The 18695-nt window shown below is 39.5% G+C and overlaps 1 protein-coding gene and 1 long non-coding RNA gene across 3 annotated transcripts; one reads left to right on the top strand and one right to left on the bottom strand.

Moving 5' to 3' along the window:
• Window positions 1–1132: 1132 nt before the first annotated feature.
• Window positions 1133–8271, top strand: LOC105913668. Of its 2 annotated transcripts, XR_002677369.1 has the most exons (6): window positions 1133–1619; window positions 3775–3838; window positions 6255–6409; window positions 7107–7504; window positions 7614–7687; window positions 7814–8271. It is a non-coding gene; the product is annotated as an uncharacterized LOC105913668 (long non-coding RNA). The 2 variants fall into 2 exon arrangements; XR_001163180.3 differs by lacking the exon at window positions 6255–6409 and having other exon boundaries at window positions 1139–1619.
• LOC101774359 (MADS-box transcription factor 27) lies at window positions 5443–12297 on the bottom strand. The gene is made up of 8 exons (XM_004952834.3): window positions 11792–12297; window positions 11039–11117; window positions 7123–7184; window positions 6293–6392; window positions 6156–6197; window positions 5987–6070; window positions 5756–5910; window positions 5443–5665 (listed from the first exon to the last, which is right to left on the bottom strand). Exons 1-8 carry the CDS (start codon window positions 11971–11973, stop codon window positions 5647–5649), a joined length of 723 nt encoding a protein of 240 aa, XP_004952891.1. The 5' UTR covers window positions 11974–12297; the 3' UTR covers window positions 5443–5646.
• Window positions 12298–18695: the final 6398 nt, after the last annotated feature.

Below are 18695 nucleotides of genomic sequence, written 5' to 3'. Positions count from 1 at the left end.
GTTTTCTAATGTACGCTCCAGATAAGATAAAATAAAAGATAAAAGAAAACAGTATAACTTTGGCAACCTCCTACCTGTTGTCCACAATAAATTGATGAACCAACATAAAAATGCAAACACGTACACTACTTAACTCTCATTTTGAGTGTAGTAAAGATGCTAATGGTTGGTATTTATTTGTCGGCAAAAGCTCAGGTGTGATTAGGATTTTCATTTTATGATTCTTTTTCATGTTCCCTAGAGAAACACTGAATTTCACAAAAATTTAACCGAAATTTCGAAAAAATATCTTTCAAAGAACAAAGCAAACATTTTGACAAACATTAATTTCGATACTGATAAAAAAGACTGAAATTACGATCAAAATATTGATCACTGTCTGGTACTATTGAAGATGGCAAAATTCATCCGAATCTTGTCGAAAACGAGTAGCGACGATAGGTGTTGGCCCATCTGGTGAAAGGAAACCAAACCGTACAGTCGTTTTATTGGGAATTGTCTCGAATGTCTCTCCACGAAATCGACGGCATGCTTCTCGTGTCAGAGAGGGTGCCAGAGAGGGTGCCAGAGAGGAGCTTGGAGCTGTACCCATCGAGAAGAAAGAGGCAGATAAGCAGATGGCCTGTCGGCTGTCGTACAGTACTGCAACTCGCAGTACCAGCACAACTTGATTATTGCATTATTCGTCGGAAACCTGGCATGCGGCCGCCGGGCGTCGCCCGCCCCGACCCGGCAACCCGTCGCCACCGGGGTGCACGTGTCGGCGCCGGGGGAGATCCGTCTCGCCAGCGCCCTCGATCCGACGGAGCCGAGCACACGTGCCGCCCGTCCGTACCCTCCCCGTCCGCGCCTTTCTGCCCCCAGGCCCGCCGCCGTCGCCCCGAGCCCGGAGCGGCGAGCACCACGCATAGCCGCGCAGGAGTTTTTTAAATTCCGGCGTCGGAATCGTGCGTGCGCCACGACCGGGTGCGGGCGCGGCGGCGGCAGGCGGGGATCGGATCGGATGCGCGCCCGCACGGCTGTCGGGGGGAGGCGACGTGGCCGAAGCTGCGACACTCCTCCGCCGCGTATTTTAATCCCGGCGAGCCCTAGATATTTTGGCTCCCCGGCGCCTTTCCGCTCCCTACAAGAAGGCACCCCCGGCAGGCCTCCTCCCGGCAGCTGCACCTGCACGCACACACGCATCGAGCCGGGAGATTTAGAATCCAGCTCAGATTTCGCTTGCTTTCTCCCGCGGCGTCCCCTCTCTCCGCGCTGGTGAGCCCCCGCGGGCGACGTGTGTCCCGCGAGGGTTTCCTTGCCTTCGACGGCCATCTGTTCGCCTCGCATGGCTTCCCCACGCCAAGCGTCCTCGCCTCGTCCCGGGAGCGCGCCTCCGCTCGCCAGGCGGCCGACCGCCGCGCCGTCCAGCCCAGATCCGCGCGCGCCCCGCTAATCGCCGCGCCGCATCCTGCTCGATTCCATCTCTAATAGCTGCTCACACGCATCCGCCGGCTCGGTGTTGCCTTCTCCGATCCCTCCTTCCATTCTGTATAGCTTGTAGCCTCCCACCCCAAAAAATAGAAGATCAGAATGGCTCGCATCTCTCGAGCCGCAGCGGCGCGCCGACGTCGTCTCAGGTGAGGACTCTGACACCTTCCCCATCCCTTCTGCGGGTTGATTCCGTGCTTTTGCGGAGTACATTTGGTGCTGTTATCACTTGCATTGGTGACGTTTTAACTAATTCCATATCACCGATTATGTTTGGCGTTCTTACATTTTAGGATCGTGCGAGAAGCCCAGGTTTTAAATGCCTATACGTGAGTCTAGATCTTTTCTTTTGTTCCAATTGCTTCTGTTGCTGCAAACCTTCGACTAGGGCATCTCACTTGTGGCTGCGGCTGCATAGCACTGTACTTGTGTAAGAGTTTGTGTTGTCAGCACTTACCATAGCCTGGAGGCGTATATGTCCTAGATTTTGGTGTCTGAAGAGGCCCATGGATGTGATGTTCCTTGCACTGTATACTGGGCAGTAATTTTTAGAGGAAGCGGAGGATGGTAGCCTCCACGAAATCTAGAAAGCAACAAAGATAATTATAGCGATGCATTATGCATATTGTATTGTTTTGTGTTTTCATGATGCTCATTTTTTGGTACAGCTTATGCTCACCGAGGCATGCCTTCATTGCTATTTGTAATAACAAAGATTATATTCTGATGTTGTTGCAAATCCACTGTACAGTACTACACTTCTTTTAGGATGTGTTAAAGATTTAGCTGTACTTGATTGTGTGTATTATGCAACAATGGCTGGCAAGCGAATTTGATATAGAACACACAATTGGTACGGAGTAACTGTTTATGTAGTGTAGATATCTATATTAAATATTGGTTTGCTGCTGATCTCTTTGAATATGTTTCCACAATATGATTTTAAATTTGTAGGCATATTGTGAGTGTGTATTGTGGCATGTCGTCGTAGATTCAACATGAAACTTTGAGGGGAAGGGGGGGGGGGTGTTAAATAAAATTATAGATGGGAAGATACATGGAATTTTTCCATCTCCTCACACCCTGCTTTGCCCCAAAGATGTTTCTAGCTTGTTTTTTGTGTGCTGTGGTTTTGATAGATCCAACTGTGGTATGGGCATTTTCAAATTGGGTTGCCTAGGATGTCACCTTTTTGTGAAATAGTATTTTAAATAGCCATGTCAATGCTGTTATATGAGAATATGAATATATGATATAATTTGATAATGGAAACAATATTTATTGGAAAAATATGTGAGGGTAGCTCTCTATTTTCATGCTCACACGGCCAAAATCTTTACTATTGTCCAGAAGGACCACCCTTTTGATAAGCCTGTGGCAGTTCTAAGGTAGCACTATCCACCTTTATGCATTACCTTCCTTGTGGATTAGTGAATTTCCAACTCGTTTTGCTTCAATATCTTGTTTGATTTTGTGTTACACTTATGCGGTTCAAAGATCATTAGATACATCGTTGTTCCAAATTAAAAATTTTAATTACTGGATGAGGTTGGGAGAGACATAGAGCATGGGGTGAGACCTTAAAAAGTGCCTTGCATCTTTGCTGACGGGAAAACCAAAAATATGGGGAAGAGTAGCCTTGATGGCATCGGATGTTGTGACCTTGTAACTCTTTTTAAGCTCTGAGTTATAGTTTAAGTTGTGAAATTTAATGTCCAATAACTGTTCAGTAAGCAAGATATGGACACTCGTAAGAAATGTCATATGGTTCATGTGATTTAAGTCAAGTCCTAGCAGGCTACGTAAGAGATGTCAGGTGGTTCATGTGATTCAACCCAAGTCCTAGCAGGCTAGCAAGTTGTTGTAATCAGTATTAAATCGAATGTCCCTGCTTCTTAATTTTCTGGTTGACTGTGCCATCTATTAGAGATGAGATCATGCAATGTTCAGTAACTGTTTATTCTTTCGCTGGCTCATCAGGAGTATTGGGGAGTTTGCCGTGGTTTTGTTTGGAGGGATATCTTAGTTGTTTAGCTGGAAACATTAATCAATTGCGCATTTGCATATAGGACAATAGAATGAAAGAAAAAAACTGTTTTAATTACAGCATGTAGAGATGTTAGGTTTGGTAGATGGTTAATTTTCATTGATGATTTCTAGGTGATATTAAGTATTACATGCTATGGAGTATGTTGTTCTTTGTGAATTTGCCCTTTCGTGATGTTGTTTATCTAGCAGTAGCAAATTACTTCAGATCCGCTTACAAAACTTGTGATTTGATCTCATTGCTTCGTTTTATGTCAGATTAATGCAAGGGGCGGTGACAAGCTAGAGGCAGCAACTGCATATCTTGCAAGAAAATTGTAATGTAAGTAAATAAATTCATAATTACTATCAGTTATGTGTCAGAAAATGACCGAATTGTAGTAGTACGCAGTACAATCTGTGACACATCTTAGAATTGCTTCAAAAAAAATATGGTGGAATTTTTCTACTAGATAATTACATTATTCGAATTCTTGTTGTTTTATAGATATAGTGTTCATTGTGTTTCTGAACGGTGTATTGGTTGGATCCTATATTGTGGCATCAAAATTTCCCCGTGACACATTTGTTCTCTGGGAAGACGGGAACTATATTTACTTGTTTGCAAGAACATGGGCCCCCCCCTTTGGATGGCCTGGATTTGACACAGGATAATTCTTACATGGACAAGTATGCTTCTTTTGGGTCATTAGGTTGTTTGGGCTGTGTGCAGCGAAATGAGCCAAAATGGTGAATCCCCCTGATTGAGCCCATAGTGGTCATTTTGGCCCACTAAGATGCGCCTTTAATCCAAGGTCGTTGTGGATATAATTTTGGGGGCATGGATTCTTAAGCTCTTGGTTTCGTTGGACGTTGGGCCCTCTTGCCCCTAAATAGGTTTCCTGCAGGGGTTCCTGGAAGGATTTTGCTTAGGCTGCATTCCAAAACTCCCTGCCAAATCTGAAAAGTTTTTGGCCCAGAGGAGTCGGATCTCTGCACTCCAGAACTTGAGCATTGAACTCACAATGACACTTTCTCTTCGTCTTCTCAAGGGGAATATGACATGATTTTGTTGCTCGCCAATGTTTTGGAGACTGAAACAGGAGACAGGCAGTTTACAACTTCTTTAGATTTGATGAATCCTACTTTAGAATGTGGACAACAAACGTGCCACTTAGGATGTGGACTTCTTTCCTCATCCTTCTCAGTATACTGGTTTAGGCTTTCAATGCTGGCTGTCATTATCATCCTGAGGCATAATGTTTTAAATTCACATGGTAAAAATTGTGTCCTGGAGGTCTTGGGTGGGAATCAACCTCCTTCCAAAACAAGCAAGAGTAAAGCTGCCTAGAAATTCTCTTCCAGATCCCACTTTGTGAGGGGGCTTTCAGCACTAGCTACGCATTTCCGTCCCCCAGACCCCACCTTCTTATTTATTCAAGCTCTGTTTCCTTATTGGGACAGTGGGACTCGAGTAAAGAACTTGATGAAGAAAGGTACCTTGAGAATTGTGATAATGGGCTTATGGACTTAAAAAAGATATGAAAAATCTCTATGGTGCGCCAAGCATCTCTGCCTTTGTGTTACCATTGCTGTGCAACCAATAGTTTCCCCGTAGAAAGCTAATTGCCTAACATCATTGTTATATTATATTCATATCCTACTAAATGCATGATGACACTATTTACCAATATAAAACTCGAGTGAGTGGAGACTAGACTCACTTGTCGGTAGCATATCATTCTATATAAAAATACAAAGGCCACCAATATAAGTTCCCTGTCCACCATTGCTCTTTTTTTTTTCTAGAAAATGTCCCACACAGCAGTCAAGTCTTCTTTTCTGGTTTCCTTCAGCATGGCAAGATTTAAGTAGAAACTTGCATGCTGGATTTTTTCCTGGTAAGTGTACTAGAAAATTTGCAACTTGTTTAATATGAGAAAAGTCTCATCAAACATCAAATGCAGATAGCAAACAATCATCCACTGAATTCCACAGCTCAATTCCAGTCTGGAATTTATTTGTAGTGCATTTACAAATTCATATCTCAAATCTCTCTGCCATAAATACTTTGTTTGTCTTGCTGAGTATCATCTCTTTACAATGAATAGTATCCCTTCAGCACAATAGGAATGGTGATTTGACTCTGCTTCATGGATTTAATTGCAATCTGCGTGTGTTTGATGACTCATCATATGTCTGGAGTCAACACTAACTAACCAATTGAAAAATACATAGATAGTTAATGCTATCCACTTACCCTAGCTTAGGAACATTCGATGGCTCGATGCTGTTCTGTTGTGGCAGCGTGTTGAGTCCAAGTTGCACAGGAACATCTGTGTTTTCTACTACTGCAAAGTTGTATGGAGTCGGTGATTCCCGATTAACTTCGCTTGGCCCTTCGGTCTGATAGATCTGAGAACAATTAATATCATGTTATATATGCGGTTAGGTGGTTACTCGATAGTATTCTTGTTCAGACATCAGCTACCTTCTTATATAACTCGGCACTTTCTTGACGAATCTGATTGATCTTATTGTACAAGTCCATGTTTTCTTGGTGAAATAGACTTGCCTGCAATCAATACGATGCTAAAGTCAGTGTTACTAAAATCAAATAAAACACCACAAAGAACTATAAAGTCATAATTCTGCAGTACCTTCCGATTCAATTCGTGAATTTCATCGATCAAGAGATGGTCCTGTTAAGAGCAGCAACAGTAGTAATGACTAACTATCTTTAGTGATGACTCTTGTAGGAACAAACTGATCATAGAGATGTGATTAGCATCCAGACCTTCTTTGAGCGAACCCCACGCAGGCTTGTTTCCAACTGATTCTCTAGGGACTGCAGTTCCTTAACATTAAGCCCAGAAAGATCCTCTCCCGTCAACTGCCTGTAACCAATTGATATGTAATACATTTTATATTGTGTTATTTAGAATTATGGATAAAAAACTAGGCCAACCTAAGAGGAATTAGGTGGCTTTATATTAAGAAGAAAATAGGCACCCAAATTCGGCTCGACGAGGACTTCAAACCTGGGTGGTCTAGGTGTACATCCACACCCTTATTTTGAATTATAGATACACTGTCTAGCCAAAGATCTTGGCCACCATAGGTGATCTTTTTATCAATAATGTTTTCGTAGTCTACAATGATAGCAGCATTGGAATCTGATTTGATACATGGGTAATTTGTCAGCAATCTCCATATGCAAGAGGGATATGCTTAGGGTCAAAGCTTGGTTTCCAGAATTTTCTTGTGTGGTTACCCAGGAAACCAATGCAATACTTGGTAGCTTAAAACTAGCAACAGGATTTTGGATCATGTATTTTACTGAAAAGATACTTCCCCTTTAGATCCAAGAATGAGGTTATTACAAAAGCAATATTTAACTATGAATAGCCCTTTTGGTTTATTTACATCGAATATTCCAGGTGCCCAATTCTATGTTCCTCAAGTATTTTGGTGTCTAGCCTTTCACATAATAATTGAATGTGCTACTGTTGTAGCTGTTTTTGGATATTTCTTACTTTTGCATTGTGCTTCTCTCTCTGAATAGTGGATAAACAAGTTTCTAATGAACAATGTTCTTGAAACTTTTTCAGGGTTTCTGGATCATACCTATGATTTTCTTGCAAGTTGTGCAGTTGTTGTCTCAAGCTTGCTGCCTCCCTTTGCCAAAACTATCAGGAAAAGCACAGGTTATGTTATTGATGAACTCATAGGTCAAAATTAAATTAATAATCATGTGTCTGTAACAAGCAGGACGTTACGTTAATGAAATCTTGTAGCATGAAGTAACATTTCGCAGCACTATACTTAAACAGCAGATATTAGGTTCAAAACTTTGTTGTCCATATTTGCAATGTGGAGGCTATCTTATGGTTTTGAAAGCTTTGGATCATCAAGCAGTACGTCAAGGTGGTGCTAGTGAGCTAGCAAACTATTTTGGCTGACACTGTTGCCACTATGCAGTGGCAAGCAAACTCCATGAAGAAACAAAGTGAGTGAAAATTCTGATACAAACATGTCAACACAAGGTGAATGAAAATTCTGATAAGAACATGTCGGTACAAGTAAATGACGATCTCTCGTGATTTTGTGATTTGTAGGGTGCACCAAACACTTGTCTGGCCGTGGGATTCTTCTGTAGTTAATGTTCAGAGTGCTCAATATCTACACTGCGGTAAGCTTTGGATGTTAGTAGAGCTTGTAACTGTTTTTTATTTTGCTGTTCTCTGTATTGAGATTCACAATTAGCAGGAGAGGCTGACCATTTTACATCTTCATCCTACTTTCTTTGTTTTGCAAGGTCGGAGGTATGGGAATAAACGGGAGTTCAGTTGCATTTGAACTGTCCTGCTATATCTTTGAGGGCAGTTTCTGGTGTAGCCTATTGGGTGGTCTATGGAAGTACTAGAAATTATACATTCCCGTATCAACCAAGCTCAAGTGGCAAACGTGTCTAAAAAAACTCAAGTAGCAAAGAGGCACTTTCCAGTTAAAGTAAAATGCTGATTAAGGCATGTTTTGGTGTTGGAAGAATTCAAGTTCGTTTGCTGCTCTGTTATGTGTTGGACCTCCTAATTAGTTCATGATGCTTCGTCTGTGAAGCAGGCTTTTCTAGTGTAGGAACTTGTAAATTTTGCTTTGAGAAGTATATGAAGGAAAGGACATGCGTCTTTTGAGATGTCTTCCCCCTTTTGTGCTTCATTCAAATCCTCTGTAGATCTTTTAAAAAATTACATTTGATTAAAAGACAAGACCAAATCTGTGAATACTGCGAGACAATGCAGAGATGTTTCATTGTCGCAATGTTGTACCAGTCCAGTTCTGCAAACAGAACTATGGCTAACTTTGCAGTGCTTTATTAGTGTAAATGCCTTTTGAGACAATTCTAAAAACACTTTAATATATTTTGGACTCCAGATTTTTAAAGTTTGGAACCAGAACGTTTCGAAAGTTTGACTGTAACTAATTTTAAAAAAACAACAAATAATGAAATAGAATGCAACAAATTACCCTGTCTACATGCCAAATACGAAGACAGGAACGAATTCATCAATGCAAAAGGAACTAAAATCACAAGAAGCGGTATGTTGATCTATGTGGCGCAGAGAGACTGTTCCTGCATGTGCTACTAATAAAAGTGATATAATTCAGGTCAATTATTCATTTCCATTACATATACTTTTTTTTAAGGCATCACATACATACTCTTTGGTTTCCTGTTATCAGGGGAGCGCCTAAACACAAAATGACATAATCTGGGAGGTATATACATGCAAGTGTAAATCCTGGTTTACTGCTATGTGTGCTGCTGTAAACCATGTACCAGTGTATTTTTGGGATGAGTCTTTTTCTTTGAATTGTGACTTAGTAGAGCTGTATACTCTGTTCCACTAGTTAGCCCAGCCCAAGATTTACAGCCCAGATGCCTTTGGCAGCAGACTGGACGTGAAAGTTTGGATGGCACAGCCCAGCTTAGATTTTGACATCTCGTCTGCTGAGTCCAGAATTCCATTTGACAACTTCTTTTTCTTTCTTTCTTGTTATATTGTGGAAAGACAACTTCTGTTTCTTGATATCTAATTATCACAGGCAATCTCTTCAGGTTTGCACTTCTTTTTCCATTATGCGATTAATAAATGGATGTAAATATGATGAAACAGGCTAATTGTTCAAAACTCAAGAAAATGAGAAGACAACGTTTTGGCATTAAAAAAAATTAAAGGACCGAATATAAAGGCAGAAAATGTCCTATATGTATAACCATGAAAAATGTTGAGACCAAACTCAACTGCATTTCAAATATGTGGACATACAAATAGTTAGTGATCAGTGTCAAATTGTTGTTCACTAGATATTTGCCTCTAACGCTTTCCCTTTTTATTTGATTTTTTTTTCACTGATTTTCACACCCTGGAAATTTAGACTTATTCTCACAGATATTACCAGCACTCTTTTTTTCCCTTTCTTTCAAGAACAAACGTTCCTTTCACTAACAACTCTAATGTTTATACCATTTCTCCGGCAAAATGGAACATTGAAGTATTTTTTTAAAAGAAATTTAAAAGCATAAATAGATATTATTATACATTTATGTAAGTTTACTGAACACATATGTCCTAACTCCTCACATTCCAGATCAAGCAAAGTATGATACCTGCTAGCAGCCCATCTTTCAGTTGAAAAATATGACAAGTGGTATCGATATATAGGAACTCAGTAGTTACTTTCTTTCTCATGAGAATGTGAGACTATATCCTTCTCTAGTTCTGTAGAAAGTCCTTTTATCATTTCGCAAAAAAGTTCCTTTTATCTCTCTCATCAGATTTCTTGTGAGTTTTAATGTACGGATGGAATTAATACTAGACTGATGCATCTATAGGTACTGCTGCTCCTGAAAGCATAGGATAACAGCCATATATAGAGAGTTGCAGCAAATTAAGATACTCAACCTGTGGAGGATAGGCATATATAATGCGTGGTTTGATTAAATCTTTGCAGTATTAATTTGTAATATATATTCAGCTGCTTGATTACCTAAAAATTCTATTACTACTGATTAAAATCCAAAACTAAATAACAAAAAATTGATACGCACCATAATAACCATGTAAGTGCATGCATTTGGGCGAGGTCTGAGTTGTTGTCATTCTATTTTCTTTTATTAATTAGTATGGGATTGTCCATGCTTATAGTACTACGGATGTGATTGATTGATCGAACCATTTTGGTGGACGAACTAAACAAGCAAACTGTTTAATGATATGATCAAGTACTGAAATTACTCTTCTAACTAGAAAAGATCAAGCATCTCATGCATGATTTCTTGCTAACAAAATACATGCATGCGGATCGACTTATATGTGATCTTGAAATTATATATTCACAACTCAAGTCTGTAGCTTTCAAACAAAACAAATGTTTACTTATTTAGATTCCATATGACTTCTCATGAACAATTTAGTCACAATCAAATTCTTTTAGTGCTGAAATAAATATATTGAATTGTGAGAGTGAATAATGGAGGCTCTGAAGATAGAGCCTACTGTGATATTATTTGAAATGACTGACTTTCCAACCAATTGTGCACCAGTTTTTAAACAGATTTTGTTTTGCTATTTCTGAGAATTTTAAACCAGTACTGACGGGGTGGTATATATATTGAAGATCAGTTATGTAGTAGTGTTCTCCCCAACCCTAGAGCCATAAAATACGCACCCCTTGAAATTGAAGAACATTTATCAAGATTGTGGCAATACTCAAGGGTATTTGGTGCAAAGATGCCATCTCAATCTAACTCGACGAGCTTATTTTAAATGTGAAGAAAGAAAGTGTTTCACTAAACATAGCATACGCTATACACTTAAAAAGTTGAAACATGCATGTGCAAAAATAGAGTACATTCATTATTTAAAAAATTAAGCACATTTAGCACTAACATTGTGGGGTACTATATAAACAGTTTTCAAGCAGTACTAAACTCTCTTACTTAAACAAGAGAAAACACTTTAGAATATCAAGAGCAAACCTTAAGCTCCGAGTTGGGATTTGCGGCGACCTGCTGCTCTTCCTTGGCCTTGCCATACCGATCTATCACTGATTTCATGCTGCACACAGCACACGATGGTAATTTATGAAAGAAGAGAAAAATGTTACTAGCTATGTGATTTCAGTACAAAATATTTAAGTTCAGTTCTCAAGAAAATAAAATAAAGGACAATAAAAATTATAAATTCTAGAAGTTAGATCCATGCTCTCTCTTTGGAAGAACTCTACCAATTAGATTGTATCTGTACGAACTAACCGGCCTGTAAAACGGACCACACATGCATACTATCACCAAAAACCTTTGTGTTTCGTACTGCAATGCAAGGTGTTGATCACATGAAACTGTACGACCATATTAATATATATACAAGCTTTACACAAAGCACAAAAAAATTCAGATAGATCAAGTAAGGAAGAGGAGAAAAAAATACTGATAGTAAATTAGACGGCGTCACAAACTTCTTGCTCGCCAATGAAAAAGACCAATATATACATATATATAAATATATGCAATTATTGCTCCATGATAGCGAATATATGTGACAAATGAATTTATCTTTCAAGCCTTTTTATGGAGAAGGTGTGTATGTCCAAATATAATATTTGGGCAACACAAATAGTAGTTCTGAATCGATAAATCTAAGCAAGAACTACCAAAAAAAAACAAGAATAATTTGCATCCCTTCAAGCAAAAAACCATGCAAAATCCACATGAAAGCATAGATGAACAGACCTGGTGCTAGAGTACTCATAGAGGCGGCCGGTGCTGGAGAAAATCATGAGGCCGACCTCGGCGTCGCAGAGGATAGCGAGCTCCTTGGCCTTCTTGAAGATCCCGTTCCGGCGCTTGGAGAAGGTCACCTGCCGGCTCGTGGAGTTATCAATCCTGCGGATCACAATCTTTCCCCTCCCCATCTCTCTCTCTCTCTCTCTCTCTCTCTCTCTCTCTCTCTCTCTCTCTCTCTCTCTCTCTCAACCTCCCCTCTCCCCTCACACGCTGGAAATGGATACGGAGACGACCCTCAAGGAGCTAGCAAGGACGACGGCAGGATCTCCGGTCGGCCAGGAAGGCGAGATAGATGGCGCCGAACGTGCCAAAGAAGGTCAGGAGGAGATCTGGGCAGGGGAGCTGGAAGAAGAAAGCTCAAAAGGTTTCCCAAGGGAGGAGAGGGGAAGGGAATAATGCGTCTGGGTGTGCGTTTATGGGAAGAGGGCTGGCTTTTCTTGGCGCTGGGTGGATGCAACTTGCAAGCAGACTTTCCCCTATCTGCTAGTTGCTTTATTTAGCAAAGAAAGGTAAGAGAGGAGGCCAGACGCACAACACCCAATTGGCTACCTGATCTCAGGGCTTAGTTTATTGGTTGGTGCTAATTAGACTCCTAAATGGCTGTGCTAATGATAGCCGAGAGACCATCGTTGCAAGCACGAAAGGTAATACACAAGCACTCCTAAACGTTTTCTTGACTAAGCCAGCCGTGAAATACAAGTCTTTAGAAAAGGGGTTGGTTTTTGTTTCCAACTGTTGTAACTCTAGTGAGGCACCTCTAATCTTCAGCTTGGTATAGACTGTAAGTATAGTAGTAATAACTTGTTGATATTTTAATCATGGAAAACCTTGTATTCAACTTGGTAGATTGTAAGATATACAGTCACGTAAACATAAATAACAGCACAAGACTGCATATATACAAAAACTAAAACCAGGAGGTGTATACTTTGTGTGCTCCACGCTAGGCTGTCTAAGCTAGCACTAGAAAAATAGACGAAGGGTGCTACAAATGATACGCGCACAGAAGATCGTACGAGGCGATTGGTTTGGTTTAGCGTGCTTAGCAAAGTTTATTAAAAGTAGTGTTAAATAATTGAGGCCGATGGCGAAGATAATATTGTTGGTGTGCCCTAGAGACGGGCGGGAGGTGCTCGTGGTGTCCCCGCCGCCTGCCGGACGCTTAGCCGACGCGTGGAGACGCGGGAACGAAGACGACTTCTTGCAATATCGTTCACCAGCAAACTGCCCGGTTACATGCATGCATGATGTACGCAGTCATGTTACTAGCAAGACCTTGGAAAGGTCAGTGTTTAGTAAATTAGCATGAAATTAAAAAAAAAGTGAACTGCCTCCTATTCAAATTCCAAAATATAAGTCCATTGAGGACTATTTTTATTTCAGTATTTTTAACTTTCTCCATCAAAATACTCTTTTAGAAAATAAATAGACTAACAACGTGAGTTTATATTATTAGATTTATTGGGAACATATTTATCGGTGAAATTAAAGTGTCATGTTGGAGACTACTATATGTCGACCAATTAGTTGAAATATATTTAGGTTAGGAGTATGTGTCAAATGCCTATAGAGAAATGTATGCATGTACTCAGATAATAAGTGACATGTTAACTTTGACCAAATCCTTCCTATATATGTATCCAACTAATCTTTCATCAGAGCAAGACAATTCTCTCAACCTGGTCCTCCAGTTTTGTAGCATAGTTAAATCCAGAGGCAACATGGTGATGTGTATGTACTGCAAATCTATTAAACTCCACATGGCACGACCAATAATATTTTTGTTTTTCTGTTTCGGGCAATAACACATGCACTTACCTCGTTGTCTATGATCGGTCTCAATAATTGATTTTTTTTTGTCGGCACATAACTTTTGACTTTTCATACTATGAAAGTCCAAAAGTAGATCTTGCTACAAAAGTATGCCACACTCAAAAAGGAAATCATTTGGGGTTTGATACAGCTGCCCTTATAGTAAGTGTAACTTTGGTCACCGATTTTTATTGCAGCATATATACTTATGAGATCAATTGTGCATTAAATATTTGTTTACAGAAAATTAAACATGTCATTTTAAAATTCAAATCGCATTTAATTAGAAAGCTTGATTACGTGTATCCCAAGATTGTATGTGCCCTTGTATATATGATTGGGTTGACATTTTCCCTCAACCATAGTTTTCACAGAAAATTTGGTAGCTAAGGAATTTCTCATTTCACTTTCTCCTATGATGGAATCAAGGTTTGAAGTCTCTTGATTTATGGTTAATCGGGGAAAAACTTTCTAAAGGTACGAACACAAGGGTATTATTACAGGATAATTAAATAACCAACGACCTACCACATCCTGGATGCCGCACTACTAAGAAAACCAGCAGTGACAACTCATCACAAGCAACCATATGTTAATATCAAGAAAAGAATATTTGCTGTGTTTTTAATATTTGCTCATAGTTGAGGGTAGTAATTTGGATTTTTTCCCTTTTTAATGTGAAAAAACCTTGTGTTGCTCGACTTTCTAAGCAACTTTATTTCAATTTCGCATCATATAGCCCCATGCCCCCAAGGTGTCTAGATCAGTTCTTTGGCAGAAGAGTCTAATTTAGTTTAATTATTAGCACAAGCAACCAAGCAGAATTTGTATTATCTTTCATGGTATACTTCGTATGGATGCTTCAATTTAGTGAAAATTGGAGCTCTTATTTTAACCAACTCATGCATACATGATAGATTGCACATTGTAAACATACAACACCAGACACTCGCTAGTTTTCAGACTAGTAGTGAGATCTTTCCCCATTGGATATATACCATCAGATAATAATTGCAACTTGCAAATTGGGGGTGCACATGCACATGTAGAAGAATTGTCTAATGCTTGTACAAATGGTACCAGCAGCACATATGCTATTCTATACTGCGGCACCTGCCAATAGGGGTACATGTTCATGGAGAAGTATACTTGAGGCGGCCCGTGGTGGTTAGGAAGGGGCATCACTGTACGGCTATATATCCTGAAAACAGTAGTAGAAAACTAATTATTCCAAAGTTCGTACTGGTAGCGCCCAGTCTATTTCTAAACGGGGGGAAATTAAGGGGCCAATACATCGAGTAAATAATTGGCCACGCGATTTGATGATCCGATTAATCAATTCATTTTTTTTGCAGCAACCGGCGGCTGGTCTTGCTGTTCTAAGCTAAACTAGCTAGGTCCGGTTGTTTCAAATACAGAAATAACGTGTACACCAGTTAATCTATCCATCCAAATAAAACATCTAAATGGTTTCTGATGATTTCCTGTTATACTTTCTCAAAAACAGTTAAGTAATACATGTGAATTAACTTCTTCAATGTTCCTACAGGAATCCCACGCATTCCAGTAAGATAAGCCTACGAAAAGAGAGCATTCAATTATATAATACCAGACATTTTCATAAAATATTTTCTTTGCTAATAACCACATGTTAATATATTTTTGCTTTTCCTGTAGTATTTCGTAGTAGCACACTTCTTTCCTCCAACTCACGCACAAAGCTAATTTTATCGCGTTCCATCTTTCCATTATTTTATCGGACCTATACTGGTGACAGGCTGTTGTCTATTTTAAGAATGTTGTTCGCATCTTTTCACAAAGAACGGATCCGCTACTCGGTTTAACCCACCAAACAGCGTTTCTTTGTTCGGTAAGATATTGTCACGTCATCACCATGGTTTCCGTCAGTGCTGACGAAACAAATAGTCTAACCGAAGACCTACTTTAACTATGTCAAACCACGCAAATAAGTGATACTAATTAGCATCATATTTCAACGGAGTGTGCATTGTTACGGTATGTCATACTATGCGTGTGACTATGGCTTGTACTGCTTCTGCCATAGGGTGGTGAACAGAATAAGGCCATGTTTAGTTACTCCCAACTTCCAACTTTGACACTATGCAAAAAGAAGATTCCCTATCACATCAAACTTGCGGTACATGCATGGAGTACTAAATGTAGATGAAATTAAAAAGTAATTGCACAGTTTTGTTGTACTTTGCGAGACGAATCTTTTGAGCCTAATTAGTCAATATTTGGACAATAATTCACAAATACAAACGAAACGCTACAGTGTTGCTACAGTGCTGTAACAGTAATTTGGCACCTCCCAAATTCACCAACTAAACAAGGCCTAACTCGAAGAAACCGAAAGCTCTCAAAACCAAGGATGGCCGTACATCGACCAATGGGATCCAAGGATTGAATGATGTGACGGCCATACTGTCCTGCTGCAACTCCTGCATGCCTGCCGTACTGGCCAATGGGAAATAGAGTATCAGCCAGGCTTTTTTCTCCAACACACAAACAACCAGAGCATACCTGATCACGTACGCCATCGATATTTGTGAAAGCACTGTAACTTAGTCATACTAAGGTTTTTGTTCAACAACCTGGTGGTGGATACGCCAAGAAAAGCAGATATGTTGTCGGGCAAAATACCAAAAGCTACCACACCCTACCTTCTAATAATAGGAGATTCCGCAGAAAGAACTGGCTTCCTCTTGTCTTTTAAACAATGCTACGATTCCATTTTCTTGGAATTTGCATTGATTGCAGGATTACAATAAGATCTCAATGTCAGCTGTTGGAGTTTCCAAATTCAGGAAAAGTATACATTTTGGAAAGGGAAAAATAGTACCGGGGCTGTATAATATTGAGGGAAGAATATGTATTCTAAAAAGAAATGACCTAGCTCTCTTTCCAAGAGCATCACTCATGTTTGAGCTCTCTTTATCTTCAGTGTGAATCCATCCTTTTCCTCTAAATAAATGGTATGGTATACCTAATTCTTTCGAGATAAGGACTTTTTACATCAAAAGGTTTAGTTGCTACATAATCATTTGTATAGCTTAACCATGCCATTACTCGCCAAGAAGTGCTAATTTTAAAGAAAATGTTCTCCATCTATACGAACATTTACTCAGGCTTCTATGTTACTTGGTGTATCTCTCCTAATAATATATGACTCCCTCTAATTCATATTGCCCACATGCACTTTTTTAGGCCACTAACCAAACACACTTTGAAAGCACAAAAATGCAACCTCTTTGACAGCAAGTAGCAACCATGATGATTACATTTGGATAGATATTCAAATACCATAAACAGTCATTACATAAAAATAGTTCATCTCATAAAGCTAGCTAAGATTTGTAGAGCTCTGAGTATAGCTTGTCCATCCACCAATTAACATATCTTCTTTATCACACGTCAAGAAAGTCGTATAGAATTAATTAGAAGTTACAAGTTGGCCGCCCAATTGCAAGGGTGATGACACGAGCGCGCATGACTACTAGTGCATCGGTAGCAATGAACCTCAATATGATGGATATACCTAAAATATTTTGCGAATCTTTCATCGAATCTTGGAATGACTTTGGGGGGGGGGGACATTTTCATGAAGAAATGGTTCTAATTTTCCTCGATATACTACGTATAATAGAAGTAGGTTCCAACAAATTCCAAAATGTGATACCTTCTTCACATGCAAAACAATATGAACGTTACTGCAGATGCTTAGTTGTATTATTTAGATCATCATGATATCTTTTCCATTGTAGCTTGTGTGTAGCTTACGCTAAATTGTAAGCATCGCAAAGCACTACATATGTTATTATACCATGTTTCTCCGCAAAAAATATTATTAGGTCATTGTAAAAAGTTGATTTTGTTGGGCCGCAAATGAGGCTGGGCTTGGCCGGGCTTTTGAAGCTTAGTTACAGACTTGCGGCATAAAGATTGAGCCTAGGAAATTGCGACCCACCGGTCGAGCTCATCACCAAATTGTGATGTGGTTTAGAAAAGAATGGGTACATTTGACTGGAGTGTTTTATCATTGTATTATTCGAGAAACAACCCGATGCTTTGCAATTTAGTTTTTAGCATAGGGATGGAGCTTAGTGATGGCCAAGGCTGGCCATGGCCCCCGCAATCAAGAAAACTCATTGCATTAACACTTAATTCTACCACTTAAATGTGAATGAATTGCTAATTTGCCCCCCCCCCTCTCTCTTCTCCATCACATTATTAGACTTGACCCCGTCATTTTTCATTCAACCTCTGCCAATGCTTTAGCATACATTACATGGAAGTAACATTTTGTGTCACATACTATTATTAATAAGGTAAATTAAAGTATAGAACATTCATCAAAAGAGAAAGGAGTCCATGAGACAAAAATATATATAGTTTCTTTTCAGTTCTTGTGGTTGAACCATGTGTGCCTCTTCGCCCATATATATTACTTGGTGTATCTCTCCTAATAATATATTACTCCCTCTAATTCATATTGCCCGCATGCACTTTTTTAGGCCACTAGCCAAACACACTTTGAAAACACAGAAAATGCAACCTCTTTGACAACAAGTAGCAACCATGATGATTACATTTGGATAGATATTCAAATACCATAAACAATCATTACATAAAATAGTTCATCTCATAAAGCTAGCTAAGGTTTCTATAGCTCTGAGTATAGCTTGCCCATCCACCAATTAAGATATCTTCTTTATCACACATCAAGAAAGTCATATAGAATTAGAAGTTGGCCACCCAATTCCAAGGGTGATGACACGACTACGCATGACTACTAGTGCATCGGTAGCAATGAACCTCAATATGATGGATATACCTAAAATATTTTGCGAATCTTTCATCAAATCTTGGAATGAATTTGGAGAGGGGGGGCATTTTCATGAAGAAATAGTTCTAATTTTCCTCTATTACGTATAATAGAAGTAGGTTCCAACAAATTCCAGAATGTGATACGCTTCTTTACATGCAAAATAATATGAACGTTACTACAGATGCTTAG

The sequence above is a fragment of the Setaria italica genome, chromosome I (assembly GCF_000263155.2).
Source record: "Setaria italica strain Yugu1 chromosome I, Setaria_italica_v2.0, whole genome shotgun sequence".
NCBI classification, from domain to species: Eukaryota; Viridiplantae; Streptophyta; class Magnoliopsida; order Poales; family Poaceae; genus Setaria; species Setaria italica.
This window is presented reverse-complemented; position numbering and strand designations above follow the sequence as displayed.